This window comes from Hemiscyllium ocellatum, chromosome 10 (genome assembly GCF_020745735.1).
Source record: "Hemiscyllium ocellatum isolate sHemOce1 chromosome 10, sHemOce1.pat.X.cur, whole genome shotgun sequence".
Classification (NCBI taxonomy): Eukaryota; Metazoa; Chordata; class Chondrichthyes; order Orectolobiformes; family Hemiscylliidae; genus Hemiscyllium; species Hemiscyllium ocellatum.
The window spans coordinates 109,220,043-109,238,190 of record NC_083410.1 but is presented as its reverse complement, the minus strand read 5'-3'; the positions used below and the strand labels follow the sequence as shown (position 1 = coordinate 109,238,190).

The 18,148-nt window shown below is 47.4% G+C and overlaps 1 protein-coding gene across 1 annotated transcript in view; it reads left to right on the top strand.

Moving 5' to 3' along the window:
* pcsk2 (proprotein convertase subtilisin/kexin type 2) overlaps window positions 1-18,148 on the top strand; it is a 90,713-nt gene that overhangs the window by 15,183 nt on the left and 57,382 nt on the right. The window contains exon 2 of the mRNA XM_060831092.1: window positions 10,161-10,265. Coding sequence (XP_060687075.1) covers window positions 10,161-10,265 — 105 coding nt within the window. The remainder of the gene's footprint in view (window positions 1-10,160; window positions 10,266-18,148) is intronic.

The following is an 18,148-nucleotide window of genomic DNA, read 5'->3' as shown; positions in this document are numbered from 1 at the left end:
CAGTGCAGTAAACACAGAGTGCGATCTGGAATAAAAAAAGATGAGGGATCAAAAGCAGACTGAATGGAGACTGAAACTGAGAAAAGGCAGCAATCAGAGACTCTCCCTCCCAGTCACAGTGCTTCCCACGCACACTGCCTGGCCTTGAGTGATGATCATTATTTCCCATTAGGGATGTCGTCTGTGGCTGCGAGAATGCTGTACAAGCTGTCAACTCCCAGGCGACCTCTGGCAAGCAGCTTTAAAAAGTTCAGAATCAGGAGAAACAAATAAAAGGCGAAACATTGCAGAGGCTGGGGATGTGAAGCAGGCAAAGGGGAGTGGAATCTCCTGGTGACAATCCCTGTTCTGGGCTCAGGGGTATTTCTGAACTGATCGATCTCCAGTATGATACAGATGTCAGAGGTAGTTTCTTTACTCAGGTGGGGTATGGAATGCACTGCCTGCAACAGTAGTAGATTTGTCAACTTTAAGGGCATTTAAATAGTCAATGGATAAATATGTGGATGAAAATGGAATAGTGTAGGATAATTGGGCTTCAGATTGGTTCCACAGGTTGGCGCAAACTCGAGGGCTGAAGGGCCTGCACTGTGCTGTAATGTTCTGTGTTCTATGCACTCCCGTAGCCCTACACCCTTCCCCTCCCTCCAGCAACCCGCCAGGCCCACCATCCAGCTGGACAATGGGGCTTCTGCAGTTTTGGGAGCTGGGAGACTGTCTGGGATTTGGGGGGTTGATTGGAGAGGTGGGTAGTGGTGGTGGTTGGGGGGAAGTGGTTAGTGCTGCAGGGCTCCATGCAAGCTCTCGTGAACCCCACCGCCCTGTCACTTGGAGGAGACTCAATGGGCTGCCCCTATGTTTTACCATTTTATGGCGCTTCTGATGCCAAAGGTCACTTGGCCTGCTGGTGGGAAGTGCCTTCCCTCCTGGGGAGCTGTTAGTCTCTACAGTCAGCTGTAACGCCAGGGCCCTCCAGCCCAGTGGAGCTACAGGATCAGCCATGGTCTTACTGAATGGTGCTGTAGGCTTGAGGGGCTGAATGGCCTGCTCCTCCTTCAGTTTCCTCTGGTCGTAGCTACCTCATTACTATTTTAAAGGTCAAGTCACCATTGTCCTATTGGAACATAGCGCTGTTCTCTCATTAGTGAGCGGGATGACTGGTAATGGCTTCATCCATGTGTCACCCCTTGCTCACTGGCTGCCAGGAAATGCCAGCTGGGTACAGCTATCGGTGTTCTCCAGCCTCCAAAAGGAGTGGGAATGTCGGAGGTACCTGGGGATTGGGGGGGTGGGTGCAGTGGTGTTATCCCAGACCTCGCTCCCAATGCAACCTTCAAATCCACCCTTCCCAAACGGGCAAGTTTCTGCCCACATTGTCTGCAGCTGCTCAAGAAGCAGCTCACCACCCCTCCCTCTCCCCCACCTTCTCAGGGGGCGACCGGGGACGGGCAGTAAATGCTGACCCAGCCAGTGACACCCACATCCCACGAGTGAATTCGAAATAAACAATGGGCTCAGAAGATGCAGTCATTCTGGCCTCACACAGGACAAACAACGTTGTATTTCAGGTTGGCGTTGAATGGGCACTGTGCAGGGTGATTTCTGACTGAGATAAATTGGAATGTTTTTATTTTGTGAGTGGTGCCCCTGTGGAATTCTCCAGCACAAGAAGCTGCCGAGGCCAACCACTGAATATCGTTAAAAGCAAATACAAGATTTCTACCCACTGGAGGCATCAACGGGTGAGAGGAGGAGTATAATGTTGAGATAGAAGGTCAGCCAAGATCATGTCAAAGAGCGGAGTGGACCCAATGGGCTGAATGGTCTATTCCGGCTCCTATTTTAATGTCATGCTGTCAAGGGCGTGAGAGTGTGGGGGAGGGGGAGGTGAAGGTGGCAAGGTATAGGTAGCTCGGGTTAAATGGATGGACAGAGGGGAGAGAATGCAAGCAGCATTTGTACACCACAATAGTGGGAACTATTCCATACGGAATTACAAGAGTACATTAGGTTAGATAAAAGTGCATATTAAATAATTATCTACCATGAAGTAATGTTACAGATTGTGCATGTTGATGTGCTGGAGGTCATTGTATTTTTGCCTCTAGAATCTAACATTTCAGATAGCTCACCCTTTCCGACTCACTCGTTTAATGAGACAGCTCACCTCTTTTTCTGTTACTCCATATCTGAGAAATGAAGCTGTCTGTTTTCTAGCTGACCTGAGCTGTCTCCATCATTTTCTGGCTGTTTGCTTCATTATCGCGCTCCTAGTTTACTGTGGGAGGCTGCACCACTTTGGATTTGCGATTTGTTGTGCATCATCTATTCAGGTGTAGGTGTTGGTGGCAATTTTCCAGCTCCACTCTCTCCTCAGGAACCGTCTCAGTTAATGCTCTGCAATTAGTGCATTTGAACCTGAATACGCGAACAGAGTGATCAAGATTTATGTCGGTGACTCACTGAGCATGAAATATCTGCACCTCCATGCCCATATCACCGGTCAGGAAGGAATGAGGGAGGTGCAAGGAAAATCAACTCAACCATGAATTGAATTTTTCTACAAAAAGAGGAGGGTTAAACGTATATTTGTTTTGTCACAAGAGATAGAAATGGCCTCAAAATTAGATTACTTACAGTGTGGAAACAGGCCCTTCAGCCCAACAAGTCCACACCAACCCGCAACCCACCCATACATTTACCCCTTAGCTAACACTACGGGCAATTTAGAATGGCCAATTCACCTAACCTGCACATCTTTGAACTGTGGGAGGAAACCGGAGCACCCGGAGGAAACCCACGCAGACACGGGGAAAATGTGCAAACTCCACACAGTCAGTCACCTGAGGTGGGAATTGAACCTGGGTCTCTGGCGCTGTGAGGCAGCAGTGCTAACCACTGTGCCACTGTGCCACCCACAAATTCAGAATGCTTCCCATAAATTTGTTTCTGTGATTTGCCTCAGAATGAGGGTGGCATTTGTTCAGGAAACTCTCCCACCCTTACTGCCTTATGCAGACATCTCGGAAGGATTTATACAAGTCGATAGCTGAATACAGTTCCACTTTCTTTGACCGTCGAGTCCTGGAGGGTAAGCGGAATCCAGAGTTTCATACACTACCCACAGTATCACTGGGATTCCTCCAAATAAATAAGGAGGTTGGAAATTAAAGGATGCTTATTGTGAAAGTATGAAGGTACAGGGCAGACCGGATAGAGACTGCTTATTTACTGTGAGTGCACAGCTCCCCTTATTTATTCAGGGACTATGGGTTTGTGATTGGACCAGTATTTATTGCCAACCCCCAATCACTAAAATTCCAAGATGGCGTCAGGGTAGGATATTTCAACTGGACATTGTCTGCTCCATCTGATTTTTTTTTTCTCTTTTGTGTCTTTTTTTCTTTCTTCTTCATTCTTCTCACCAACGTCCTGAACTCCTGGCCTCAGCGTGGACTTGGTGAGGCGTCCCCTCGGCCTGGCAGTCCCCCCAGATCACTGTGGCAGGCTCTCGGTGGCACACGCTGTCTCTCGGCCTGGTGTAGTGCTCCCCTGGCACGGTGTAGTGGTCTCTCAGCCCACCATGCCAGTCTCCCAGCCTGGTGTAGTGTCCCCCCAGCCAAGCGTGGCAGTCTCTCAGCAGCACATGTTGTCTCAGACCACGGCAAGGTGGTCTCACAGCCCAGTATGGCAGCCTTTCGTCCTGGCATGACTGCAGTGGGAACTTCTGAGTTGATTCCAGAGCAGTCTCCCAGCCTCAAGAGCCTCGAGGTGAAGTCTGGCATGGAGTCAAGGCCCGACTGTGGTCTGGAGTTAAGGCCCAACTGTGGTCTGCAGTCAAGGCCCGACTGTGGTCTGCAGTCAAGGCTCGACTGTGGACTGGAGTCAAGGACAGGCTGTGCACTGGAGTCAAGGCTTGACTGTGGTCTGGAGTCAAGGCCTGACTGTGGTCTGGAGTCAAGGCCTGACTGCGGATTGGGGTCAAGGCCCAACTGTGGTCTGGAGTCAATGCCCGACTGTGGACTGGAGTCAAGGACAGGCTATGGACTGGAGTCAGTGCCCAACTGTGGACTGCAGTCAAGGCCTGACTGTGGTCTGGAGCCAAGGACAGGCTGTGGTCTGGAGTGAAGCCACGACTGTGGTCTGCAGTTAAGGCCCGACTGTGGTCTGGAGTCAAGGCCTGGTTGTGGTCTGGAGTCAAGGCCCGGCTATAGTCTGGAGTCAAGGACAAGCTGTGGTCTGGAGTCAAGGACAAGCTGTGGTCTGGAGTGAAGGCCCGACTGTGGTCTGGAGTCAAGGCCTGGTTGTGGTCTGGAGTCAAGGCCCGGCTATAGTCTGGAGTCAAGGACAAGCTGTGGTCTGGAGTGAAGGCCCGACTGTGGTCTGGAGTCAAGGCCTGGTTGTGGTCTGGAGTCAAGGCCCGGCTATGGTCTGGAGTCAAGGCCCGATTATAGTCTGGAGTCAAGGACAAGCTGTGGTCTGGAGCCAAGGACAGGCTGTGGTCTGGAGTGAAGGCCCGACTGTGGTCTGGAGTCAAGGCCTGACTGTGGTCTGCAGTCAAGGCCCGACCATGGACTGGAGTCAAGGCCCGACTGTAGCCTGGAGTCAAGGCCCGTCTGTGGTCTGGAGTCAAGGACAGGCTGTGGATTGGGGTCAAGGCCCAACTGTGGAGTTGAGTCAACGCCCGACTGTGGACTGGAGCCAAGGACAGGCTATGGACTGGAGTCAATGCCCAACTGTGGACTGAAGTCAAGGCCTGGCTGTGGACTGGAGTGAAGGCCCGACTGTGGACCGGAGTCAAGGCCCGACTGTGGTCTGGAGTCAAGGTCCGACCAAGGACCGGAGTCAAGGCCCGACTGTGGTCTGGAGTCAAGGACAAGCTGTGGTGTGGAGTCAAGGCCCGACTGTGGTCTGCAGTCAAGGCCCGACCATGGACTGGAGTCAAGGCTCGACTGTGGACTGGAGTCAAGGCCCGTCTGTGGTCTGGAGTCAAGGACAGGCTGTGGATTGGGGTCAAGGCCCAACTGTGGAGTTGAGTCAACGCCCGACTGTGGACTGGAGCCAAGGACAGGCTATGGACTGGAGTCAATGCCCAACTGTGGACTGAAGTCAAGGCCTGACTGTGATCTGGAGTCAAGGCCCGTCTGTGGTCTGGAGTCAAGGACAGGCTGTGGATTGGGGTCAAGGCCCAACTGTGGAGTTGAGTCAACGCCCGACTGTGGACTGGAGCCAAGGACAGGCTATGGACTGGAGTCAATGCCCAACTGTGGACTGAAGTCAAGGCCTGACTGTGGTCTGGAGTCAAGGACAGGCTGTGGACTGGAGTGAAGGCCCGACTGTGGACCGGAGTCAAGGCCCGACTGTGGTCTGGAGTCAAGGTCCGACCATGGACCGGAGTCAAGGCCCGACTGTGGTCTGGAGTCAAGGACAAGCTGTGGTGTGGAGTCAAGGCCCGACTGTGGTCTGCAGTCAAGGCCCGACCATGGACTGGAGTCAAGGCTCGACTGTGGACTGGAGTCAAGGCCTGGTTGTGGACTGGAGTCAAGGACAGGCTGTGGTCTGCAGTCAAGGCCTGGTTGTGGTCTGGAGTCAAGGCCCCACTGTGGACTGGAGTCAAGGCCCCACTGTGGACTGGAGTCTAGGACAGGCTGTGGACTGGAGTCACGGCCTGATCATGGACAAGAATCAAGGCCCGGCTATGGTGGCTAGCTGCCAGAGTAGACTGGGCTGGAAGGACTGTTATTCTGAACTTTATTTTTCTCTATTTTCTAATTTATTTCTAGGATCTGTAAGCTAATTCAGGAGACAGTGAGGTCTGCAGATGCTGGAGATCAGAGTTGAGAGTGTGTTGCTGGAAAAACACAGCAGGTCAGGCAGCATCTGAGGAGCAGGAGAGTGACGTCTCGGGCTGGAACCCTTCATTATTCCTGCTGTGCTTTTCCAACAACATACTCTCGACATAAAGCTAATTCAATTTGATTCATTGCCTTTGGGGAGCTGGTGAAGAGCTGCTTTTTGAACTGTTATTGCCCCTTTTGTGTAGTGGCACTCATACTGCTGTTACTGAGAGAGTTCCAGGATTTTGACCCAGTGACAGTGAAGGAACAGCGATATATTTCCAAGTAAGGATGGGGAGTGGCTTGGAGAGAAACTTGCAGGAGGTGGTGTTCCCATGTAGCTGCCGGCCTTGTCCTTCTAGATGGAAATGCTCGTGGGTTTGGAATGTGCTGCCTGAGGATCTTCAGTGAATCTCTGCAGTGCCTCTTGTAGGTTAGATTACTTACAGTGTGGAAACAGGCCCTTCGACCCAACAAGTCCACACCAACCCGCCGAAGCGCAACCCACCCACACCCCTACATATACCCCTTACCCAACACTATGGGCAATTTAGCATGGCCAATTCACCTGACCCGCACATCTTTGGACTGTGGGAGGAAACCGGAGCACCCGGAGGAAACCCACGCAGACACGGGGAGAATGTGCAAACTCCACACAGTCAGTCGCCTGAGGCGGGAATTGAACCCAGGTCCCTGGCGCTGTGAGGCAGCGGTGCTAACCACCGGGCCACCGTGCCGCCCTAAACACTGCTGCTACTGAGCATCAATGTTGGAAGGAACAGATGTTTGTGGATGTTGTGCTAATCTAAAGGGTGACTTTATCCTGGATGGTGTTAAGCTTATTGAGTATTGTTGGAGCTGTTATTAATGAAGCATATAGAAGGGCGTGGGGAGAAAATAGCAATGTGGGCTTCATTTAGAGAGAGAGAAAGACAGCAAAAAATGGGCCAAAATTAATCCAAGGATCAGATAGGGGTGAGGTTTGTGGTTATAGGAGGGGTATCCATGAGTGAGTTGGATAGAGTAGATAGGGAGGAGTTTTTCCCATTCTTAATAGGAGGAAAAATGAGAGGGTGTAGATTAAGAGTGATGTGTAAACCAAGCAAGGATGATGTGATCAAAATCCTCACATGCTGGTTAGGGTGTGGAATGTCCCGCCTAGAAATTTGATGGAGGCAGGTTCAATTGAAGCATTCAGGATGGACACTGGATGATTATTTGGATAGAAATGGGATGCAGGGATGTGGGGAAAAGGCAGGAGCTTGGTGCTAGGGGATAGAACAATGGGCTGAATGGCCTTCTTCTGCACCAGAACAATTCTGTGATTCAGACAAGAAGTGTCAAGCATCTACAGGTAAGTGTGAGGGGCCTAGAGAGTGTGAATAGGAAGGATCTATTGCCTGCATAGGGAGATTAATAACCAGGAGGTTTAGATTTAAAGTAATATGGATTACAGGGAAGTCAAAAACAACATCTTTTCATTCAGAATTTCTGGAACTCTCAATACGAATGAAGTGGAAACCCTCAACACATTTGAAAAAACACTTTGGTGCCCTCTTACACCTTGAACTGGAGGGTAGGATGGGTGGGTGGTGAAGAAGGACCAGATGGACAGAATGGCCTCATTCTCTGCACACACTTTCTGTTTTCATTTGTGCTGCAATGTATGACTCCAGCAGGAACAGAAGTGAGGAGCAGGAACAGAAGTGAGGAGTTATCAATCAAATTGGAAATGAGCTGTTAAAGTGAAATGGGTTTGCCAAGGGGAATCGGCAGCTCTCTTCTCCTGGAAGTGAAGTCACGAACTGGAAATAAGTCATGCCAACTCCACAGAATGCACAGGAGAGAATGAATGATGCACCAAGTTACCTGAAAGAGTGAAAAACTGCTGAGGACCTGGTAAAGGTGCCCACTTAAATGAGAAGTGTGCAGTTGTCGAATAACAAATATTCTGACATTGGCCAAAGGGAAGAAAGCAAGAGCTTTTGTGGGCGGCACGGTGGCATAGTGGTTAGCACTGCTGCCTCAAGTGGCAGAGACCCAGGTTCAATTCCCGCCTCAAGCGACTGACTGTGTGGAGTTTGCACGTTCTCCCCGTGTCTGCGTGGGTTTCCTCCGGGTGCTCCGGTTTCCTCCCACAGTCCAAAAATGTGCGGTTCAGGTGAATTGGCCATGCTGAATTGCCCGTAGTGTTAGGTAAGGGACAAATGTAGGGGTATGGGTGGGTTGCGCTTCGGCGGATCGGTGTGGACTTGTTGGGCTGAAGGGCCTGTTTCCATGTGAAAAATTACAGGTATGTATTTCATGGGAGCAGATGTGTTGCTGTTAGGCAAGCGAGTATTTCAGCTGGAACAATGTACAGTTACAGTAATACACTGGTGATGTTTGGCTACAAGGTGTGAACCTCAAAAGAGATCCTTAAGCAATGCATACACTGCCTCATTGAACAACATCTAGAGTAATACATACAGTTGTACAGCCATGGATACAGACCCTTCGGTCCAACTCATCCATGCCAACCAGATATCCTAAATTAATCTAGTCCCATCTGCCAGTATTTGACCCATGTCCCTCTAAACCTTTCCTATTCATATATCCATCTAGATTCCCTTTGAACCACTTCCTCTGGCAATCTCTTCCAATATTCAATGCCATTCTAGTTGGTTTGATTCTATGCACCTTTTCCAAATATATATATTCTCCATTTATAATCGTTAAAATCATAAGGACCATTTTTTCATTCATTGATGGGATGTGGAGATTGCTGGCTGGGCCAGTATTTATTGTCCATCCCTAGTTGAACTTGTGAAGCTGGTGGTGAGTCACTCTCTTATATTGCTATAGGGCCATGCAGTGTGGGTACACCGATACTGTGGTTTGGGAGGGATTACAATAAAGGTCCTTCCAAACACTTCACCTGCAAGGACATTGGTAGCAATATGTAGGAACACCACTATTTGCAAGCTTCTCTCCAAGCCACTCACCATGCTGACTTGGAAATCTACAATGTGGACCACAGCACTTCAAGAATGTAGCTCACCACTACCACCACAACTAGGAATGGGCAATAGATACTGGCCCAACCAATGATATCCATGTTCCTCAAGTGAATAAAAGAGGTTCCAGGATTTTGACCTAACGGCACTGAAAGAACAGTGATATATTTCCAAGACAGGATGGTGAGTGGCTTGGAGGGGAACTTAGTGTTCCCATGTATCTGCTGCATTTGTCTTTCTAGATAGCAGAGCTGATGGGTTTAAAAGGTACAGTCTAAGGATCCCTTAGTGAGTTGCTGCTGTGCATCTTGTGGATGGTACCTACTGCTGCTCCCACACACTGCACAGTGGATCTAGTGAATGTTGAAGGAATGGATTGGTGCATGTTGTACCCTGTCAAGCCCATTAGGGATTTTGACCTTTGTTTCTTCCAGGCCCCAATGAACATAGGTGCAATCTACTCACTCTCACTTCAAAACACAAAATGAACGCACAAGAAGTCCAATTTTATCAAACACGTAGCTACTTAAGGGTTAAACTATTCTCCTGTATAGTGAATTATTTGAAGATTCTTCACCAATAGATTACATGTGTAACACAAAATGATTCTGTAGCAGTCTGACATTTTCCAGAAAGTGCAAAGGGCTAGTGCATGAAATCTATTGTGTGCAGAGCAAAGAGTTTGAAGGAGGCATTGTATATGGAATCACTACATTGGGACCACTGTGGGACCAGGTGAAATGCTGGTTTTGCTCTCCATACTCTATTGTAGCTGGCACAGTGGCTCAGTGGTTAGCACCGCTTCCTCACAGCGTTGGGGACCCAGATTCGATTCCACTCTCAGACAACTGTCTGTGTGGAGTTTGCACATTCTCCCTGTGTCTGCGTGGGTTTCCCCAGGGTACTCCAGTTTCCTCCCACAGTCCAAAGATGTGCAGGTTAGGTGGATTGGACTTGGCAAAGTGTCCAAGGATGTGTCAGGTAGGTGGATTAGCCTTTGGAAATGTGGGGCGATGGGACATGATGGGGTGTCTGGGAGGGTTGCCCTTCGGTGGGTCAGTGCAGACTTGATGGGCCGAAGTGCCTCCTTCCACACGGTAGTGATTCTGTACTCATTGACTTGAAATTGGGTGGAGACTTAAATGTGAAATCCTTCCACCATGTGCCTGATTTCCACTCGAAGAATTAGATTAAGACGCTTCTAGGGAATGCGAAAATCGAAAGGGTGTAGACATTTATTCTCAACTGAAGATACCATACAAAATTCATGGGACAGCCACAGCGTTGACAGTAAGGTATTGATTAAACACTTTCTTTTTTGCTACAGCTCCCATTTGGAGATGGACTCTATCACTTTGCTCATAACGGTATTCCAAAGGCCAGGCGAAGACGCAATACTCGATACAAGCTTTATCTGGAAAAGAACCCAAGGGTAAGCTAATGCTTCTCCACCCTTCAGCAGCCGTTACCTAGGCAACAACTCATAATGTGGTCAGCTAATCAGCAGGGAACAAAAACAATCATTCAAGCCTTAGCGAACAAATTCAGAAAGAAAAAAAACATAACCCTTGAAAGCACCTGATAATTCAAAAGTCCATTTCTGTTCTCTAATTTTGTATGAATGTTATCAAATGTAATTTGCATCAGATACGGTTCGCCCTAAATTTATTACGGGGCTGGCTCACACCATTACAAAAAGAGATGTGGGAGCGAAAAGAGTGACATTTTGTCTCATCTGTACAGTTTCACTGTGGTACAGATAAAGGCCGGTGTGGATGTGATTTGCATGCTGAGAAAGTTTGGTATTGCTATGTTAAATTGTGGGTGTTAAAGTACATATTTTCTTCCCTTATTCTTTCATGGAATGTGAGAGACACTGGCAAAGTGAGCATTTATTACCCATCCCTTATGAACTAGATGGCTCTCTGAAACATTTCAAAGGGCAGTTAAGAGTCAACCACATTTCTATGGGTCTGGAGTCACATGTAGGCCAGACTAGGTAAGGACAGCAGATTTCCTTCCCTGAGGAACGTTAGTGAACAGAAGTCAGAAGTCTCACGGCACCAAATTATAGTCCAAAAGGTTATTTGAAATCACAAGCTTTTGGTGAAGTGAGCTTCATCTGATGAAGGAGCAGCGCTCTGAAAGCTTGTGATTTCAAATAAACCTGTTGGGCTAGAACCTGGTGGCGTGTGACTTCTGACTTTGCCCACCCCAGTCCAACACCGGCACCTCCACATCAGGACATTAGTGAAGCAGATGGGCTTGTACAATGATTGATAAGAGTGTGATGGTCACCATCACTGAAATTACCTTTCCACTGAATTTAAATGTCACCAGCTGTCAAGGTGAGGTCAATCCCATGCCCCAGGACATTACCGGTGGGTCTCTGGCATTATCACTATTCCACCATCGCCCTCCGTTATTGCTCAAATCAATGGATGATACATTGTAAAGAAACAGCAAATTCAGAAATGGAAGATAAGCAGCAAATAAACGGACTGATGTGGTAAATAATTTGAAATCCCCATTGTCACGGTTGCATTGTTTGTCTTAATAGGACAGCAATTATCTTAACCAACTCAAATAAAGTGGACTTTATAAATGATATATTACAATACATTCAGTCAAATCTTTTGGAGGCTTCGGTAAGTGAAGTTTGTACATATTACAAGACAAAGTATATGAGCAGATGTCTGCATTATTTATGCAAATCACAGCGCAGAAAGATCTTTTGTACAGTCAAAGATGATGCAAAGACTGATTGTACTCCTCTCATTCCAAACTGCGTCTAGCTATCGATGGATTGAATACTTTTTCAGGCAAGATTTTGACAGATTTTTAATCAGTAGCATCATGTGGAAAAGGAAGGAAAGAGGGTTTGAGGATTATCAGACCAACGTGAACTCAATGAATGGTGGAGCAGTGTCAATGGGCTGAATGGCCTACTTCTGTCCTAGGTGTTATGGTCTTTTGGTCAATCTTTTGCTCTTTTTCCATTTCTGGCTAAATGGAGTTATGGTACAGCGGACCCTGGCCTGACTGAATGGCAGAAAGACCTCCTCCTGTTCTTATCAAATTCCAGCCAGTGTGATAAAGAAAAACAAACACAGAGCAACCAAAGATGATAGCATCAGCTTTTTGTTGTCAGTGTGCATTGCCATGTGATTCCCAATTTGGAAATACATTAACCTTGACAGTTTTGACATCATTGCAACCCCAGAATCCAAGCCCACACTTTACAAAAACTCCCTCACTGAAGCTACCAACCATCTGTAGAATCCAGACACTGTGGATACCTCTCTGACGCACCATTCAATGATGAGCTTGTGACACAGAGTGATGCCAACAGGCTAGGTTCAATTCCCGCACTGGCTGAGGTGACCATGAAGGACTCTTCTTCTCAACCTCTCCCCTCGCCTGATGTTTGGTGGCTCTCAGGTTAAACTACCACCAGTTGTCTCTCTGTAATTAGACAGAGCAGCCCTATGGGCTAGTAAGACTATAGTGGCTTTGCACTTTCCTTGAGTTATTCCTGGAATGGATGGGTTATTTTATTGGGAAAGTTGGACAGGTTGGGTTTGTATCTGCTGAAGTTTAAAAGATAAAGAGGTGACTTGATTGATTAAAGATCCTGAAAGGTATCGACAGGATGCAGGTGACAAAGATGTTTCCATTTGTTGGAAAAACTAGAACAAGGGGATCGCTGTTTAAGAATGATGGGTCACCCATTTAAGACAGAGTGCAAGGGAATTTCTTTCTCACAAAGTAGGGTTGGTGGTTCTTTGGAATTCTCTTCCTGGAAGGTTGGTAGGAGCAGAATCTTTGTGTAGTTTTCAGGCAGAGGTAAATAAAGGTAGTGATTATACCTGCACTCGCTTTCTGAGCATTTTAACTGAGGACCAATCTCCTTTCTCCCATTTCCCTGCACATTGCTCCTATTTAAATAACTATCCAGTGTCCCTCTTGAATGCCTCAATTGAACCTGCCTCCCCCACATTTCCAGGCAGTGTATTCCACACCATAAAAACCTATTGGGTGAAAATGCTTTATTTTGCCTCATCTCACAATTACTTCTTTTACAACCTATTTTGAATCTGTGCACTATAGTTCTCCATCTATTTGAATGGTGAAGGGCTTATACTCGAAACGTTGACTCTCCTGCCCCATAGATGCTGCCTGACTCACTGTGCTTTTCCAGCAACACACTTTTTGACTGGGAAGAGGTTCTCCCTATTCATTCTGACCAGCCCCCTCATCATCTTGAAAATCTCTATCTGATCTTGCTCCTCTCCAAAGTCCTCACTTCTACAACTCTTCCTCCTCAATGGAAGGTCTCATCCCAGGAACCATTGGTAGGTGAGGAAGGGTCGGGGGCAGGGTGATGGAAGTTAATCGGGGGTAGGTGGAACCATGAAGTGATCGAATCCACAATGGTGCGGCTCAGTGGTTAGCACTGCTGCTTCACAATACTGGGGACCCGGGTTCAATTCCACCCTCGGGTGACCATCTGTGTGGAGTTTGCACGTTCTCCCGTGTCTGTGTGGGTTTTCTCCAGGTGCTCTGGTTTCCTCCCACAGTCCAAAGATGTGCAGGTTAGGGGGGATTGGCCGTGCTAAGCTGTTCAATTTGGGTAGATTGGCCATGGTGTAGTGTTCAGGGAATGTGTAGGCGAGGTGATTTAGAAATGGAAAATGTGAGGCAGTGGAGATAGGGTGGGGAGGCATTTTGCAGGTTTGATGCCGACCCGATGGGCTGAATGGCCTCTTTCTGCACTGTAGGGATTCTGTGATTGTAATATTATCGATTGGCAGAAGAGGCTCGAGAGGCTGTCTGTTTTTCTCCTGCTCCTAATTCTGATATTAATATAACTTATCGTTTATATCATTCTAATATGCCATATCCTCATCTGCACTGAAGGTATTGAGAGGCTCTGGTGTTGAGGTGGGGCCTTAAATTGCTGAGGTTCAGTTGTGATTGTTAGCAGGTGACTTGACTGATCCAACCACGACCCCACCTTCAACTGACCTCCAGAAAAGTCTACACCTTCCCCCCAGCGCCTGCCCACCTCACCCCCACAATTTTCCAGGAGGCACGATGCAGATAAAACTCATCAGTCCCTCCCCCGAATCAATTGTCTCACTGTTACTGAGTGAGGGCAGGAACAAATGAAGGAAGCAGTGAGGAACACGTGTTGAACAGATTTTCACCCCTTTATTGTCTTCATTTTTGTTGGGACGGTTTCCTTACTCTAGTGGCTTCATGTAAAATCTTTTCTCCATGTTTGTTACAACACTCCAGCTCATAAGAGCCAGAAATTCAAAAGCATTCAATCTCTCCAAAGGCGAGTTAAGTGTCTGGAGCAGTCATAAAGCCACAAACTCTGCAATATTCTGTGTTGAATTGTTAAAAACTAAAATAAAGTACATGATCTATTTTCGCCACTGTAAATAGAATGGTAGTGATTCACACTTGAGGATGAGATCGACTGGGCACTTGAGAAAGATTGCTCCAAGGTTGATGATTTGGACACAAACACTTCTGCCCAGGCCTCTAGAAAGCAGACTTAAAAGCGAAATATTCACGAGGCAAATAAGGAAAACTGATGGTGTCATCTATTCTAAGCTGTTAGGGTGTGTTTTCCTGAAATAATGTTGGAAAAGGCTGTGTTTAGCACCACAGAAACATCAGAGGCTACACTCACTGCCCAATGCAGTCACAGTTCCTCTGACATTACTGCTACATCAGTTTGCCTGCATCAAAGAATAAGACTGCTTACAGTGTTCATTTTACAACGTGTGAAATTAATTCACTCCAAATCTCTGGTTTGTGATTTGCTGACTGTCCCACTCCCAAGACTTGGCTACATCACTCATTACCTCCTGGCTGCCTCAAAACCTCCCCTCATCACTTCTCCCTCCCTCTCACTGCTCTGCCTCTTTACTGTTTATCGTTCCCTGCGAGTGAGTGGGAGGCTGGCAGATACAGGATCTGGAATAAGATGACCAGGAAGGGGGTTGGGGGGTGGGGGGGGGGGGTGGTGGGGAAGGTGTGTGAAGCAATGATTGAGTGAAGGCAGTGAATGAAGGTGGACGATTCTAAAGGGGCTTGACAGGGTCAATGCTGAGAGGATGTTGCTCCTCACGGGAGAGGCTACGACCAGAAGGTACAGTCTCAGAACAATGGGGCTCCAATTTCAGACTGAGATGGGGAGGAATTTCTTCTCCCAGAGGGTTGTGAGTCTTTGGAACTCCTTGCCGCAGAACGAGCCGTGGGGGCAGAGTCCTTGTTTATATTTTAAGACTGAGATAAATTCTTGATCAGTCGGGGAAGGAAGGGTTATGGGAAAAGAGCAGGAGGTTGGATATAAAAAATCTTGGATCAGCCATGATCCTGTTGAATGGCAGAGCAGGCTCGAGGGACTTCCACTGGCAGCTCATTCCATATGCACCCCACCCTCTGTATAAAAGAGTTGCCCCTCAGGTTCCCTTTTATTCTTTCCCCTCTAACCTTAAACTGATGCCCTCCTATCCTTGATTCCGAATGGCCCACTCCTGTTCCTATTCTTATAGTGAGTGAGGATGGTGAATAGAAATGAGATCTTACTTTAGAATCATAGAGTGATAGAGATGTACAGCACAGAAACAGACCCTTCGTTCCAACTTGTCCATGCCGACCAGATATCCTAACCTAATCTAGTCCCATTTGCCAGCACTTGGCCCATATCCCTCTAAACCCTATACCCATCCAGATGCCTTCTAAATGATGTGATTGTACCATCTCCACCACTTCCATACGTGCACCACCCTCTGTGTGAAAAAGTTACTCCTTAGGTCCCTTTTAAATCTTTCCCCTCTCACTTTAAACCTATGCCCTCTAAATTATGATCTGGCGGGCGGAATTGGGATGGGGAGGGGTGGACTTGGAATGGTTGCAGTTTTGTTAAAAGTCACGACAAGTGCCGTTGAATAAAGCGTAGAGTGGATGCGGAGATAAGTGTGTGAGACAGGACGCCGTTGAAGAATTCTGTGAAAGAATTTTCTTCGGCTGGGTCCCAGTGCCAGCGTCACCACACATGTGGCGAGGGCACCGAGTGCAGTGCCAGGGCACAGTGTGTGGGGGTTGAGCACCAGATAATTGGGTGCTCCATCTTCTCCTCCCATCTGTGCCTTGAATTATACAGCCGCCAATTTCCTCAATAACCCTTTACGTAGTCACATTTGCATGCACCTGAAATGCTCACATGGAAATAATTCTCAGTGCAGGTCCCAGGCTGATGGTCCCTATTATCCCACCCTGTATCACAGAGGGGAGACTGAGGGGGGATCTTATAGAAGTGTATGAGATCTTGAGACGCATTGATAGGGTGAATGCATTCAGTCTTTTTCCCCGCATTGGGAATCAAGGATAGGAGGGCATCAATTTAAGGCTAGAGGGGAAAGAATAAAAGGGAACCTGAGGGGCCACTCTTTTATACAGAGGGTGGGGTGCATATGGAATGAGCTGCCAGCGGAAGTGGTTGAGGTGGGTACATTAACAACATTTAAAAGGCATTTGGACAAATACATGAATAGGAAAGGATTAGAGGGATGTGGGTCAAGTGCAGGGAAATGGGGTGAGCATAGACGGCATGGACCAGTTTGGGGCAAAGAGCGTGTCTCTGTGCTGTAGGACTCTATGACTTTATGACTTTATAACAAGGACTACGCCTGAAAGTGAAAACCGGCAGAACTGCAGATGCCGTATAAATCTGAAACAAAACCAGAAATCACTGGAAAATCTCGGCAAGTCTGGCAGCATTTGTGGAGAGAAACCAGAGTTAACGTTTTTGGGTCCATTCTGTGGAATGGTCACCGGACCCGAAATGTTAATTCTGATTTCTCTGCAGAGATGCTGCCAGACCCACTGAGCTTTTCCAGCAATTTCTGGTTTAGTTTCTATCCAATTCAAAGTACTTCATTGGCTATAAAAGCCTATGGTTGAAGCAGGTGCTGTGTAAATACAGAGAATTTTTTCCCAATATCAATCCTGGACTCATTACTTCCAGAATTCTGGCAATTCAGATGTTGGAAATTCTGTGACAAGTAACTCCCCTCCTGACTTTCCAAAGCCTGTCCACCATCTACAAGGCACAAGTCAGGAGTGTGATGGAATACTCCCCACTTGCCTGAATGGGTGCAGCTCCAACAACACTCAAGAAGTTTGACACCATCCAGGACAAAGCAGCCCACTTGATTGGCACCACACCCACAAATATCCACTCCCTCTACCACTGACACTCAGTTGCAGCAGTGTGTACCATCTTCAAGGTCCACTGGAGTAACTTACCAAGGCTTCTCCAACAGCACCTTCCAAACCTGTGATGCGTTCCATCTAGAAGGACAAGGGCAGCAGATATATGGGAACACCACCCTCTGTAAGTTCCCCTCTAAGCCACTCACCATCCTGACTTGGAAATATATCACCGTTCCTTCACTGTCACTGGGTCACAATCCTGCAATTCCCTCTCTAAGAGTCATTGTGGCACAATCTGCAGAATGTGGACTGCAACGGTTCAAGAAGGCAGCTCACCCCCCCACTTTCTCAAGGGGCAACCAGAGATGGGTCATAAATGTATATAAATAAATGAAAAAAAGTTAATGTTGAAGGGTCATTTGCCTTAACGTGACAGGCCATTGTCATCAAGAATAGCCTTCCTCTCTGTCTTCCAGCCTTTAATCTGACACTATAATATCACAACGGTTTGCCTTCATTTCACCAGTGGAGGCTGTGTGCGGCTGTGGAAACTTCCTTTTGCAGCATCAGTTTCATTGGAAACAGATGATTGTCACCAACCTCTGGCTTTTTGAAAGATTTTACCTCACTCTCTTGAGAATCGTCATCAGAAAGGTTCCTGATTCCCTACGACCCTCCAATACTGGCCACCTGTCCATCCACTGATCTGAATCATTCCGTTCTTGGTGGTCATTCATTCAGCTCCCTGGGCCCGAAGCTCTGGCGTTCCCTCTGTAAACCTCGCTGTCTTTCCCTTCTCTGGAATACTCTCTTTTATATTTACTTTGTTAAGCATCTGGTTTTAACCTTCCTAAAATGTCCTTCAGTGGTTCAGTGCTATATGTAATGTGGAGGTGCAGGTGTTGGTCTGGAATAAAGTTAAAAATCACACAACACCAGGTTATGGTTCAACAGGTTTATTTGGAAGCACTAGCTTTCATTCTACCACTTGATCAAGGAGCAGCACTAGTGATTCAAGAAGGCCTTTCCAAATCAGGTTCTGGTGCAATAGTTTATTTGTGATTTTTATGTATATGCTTC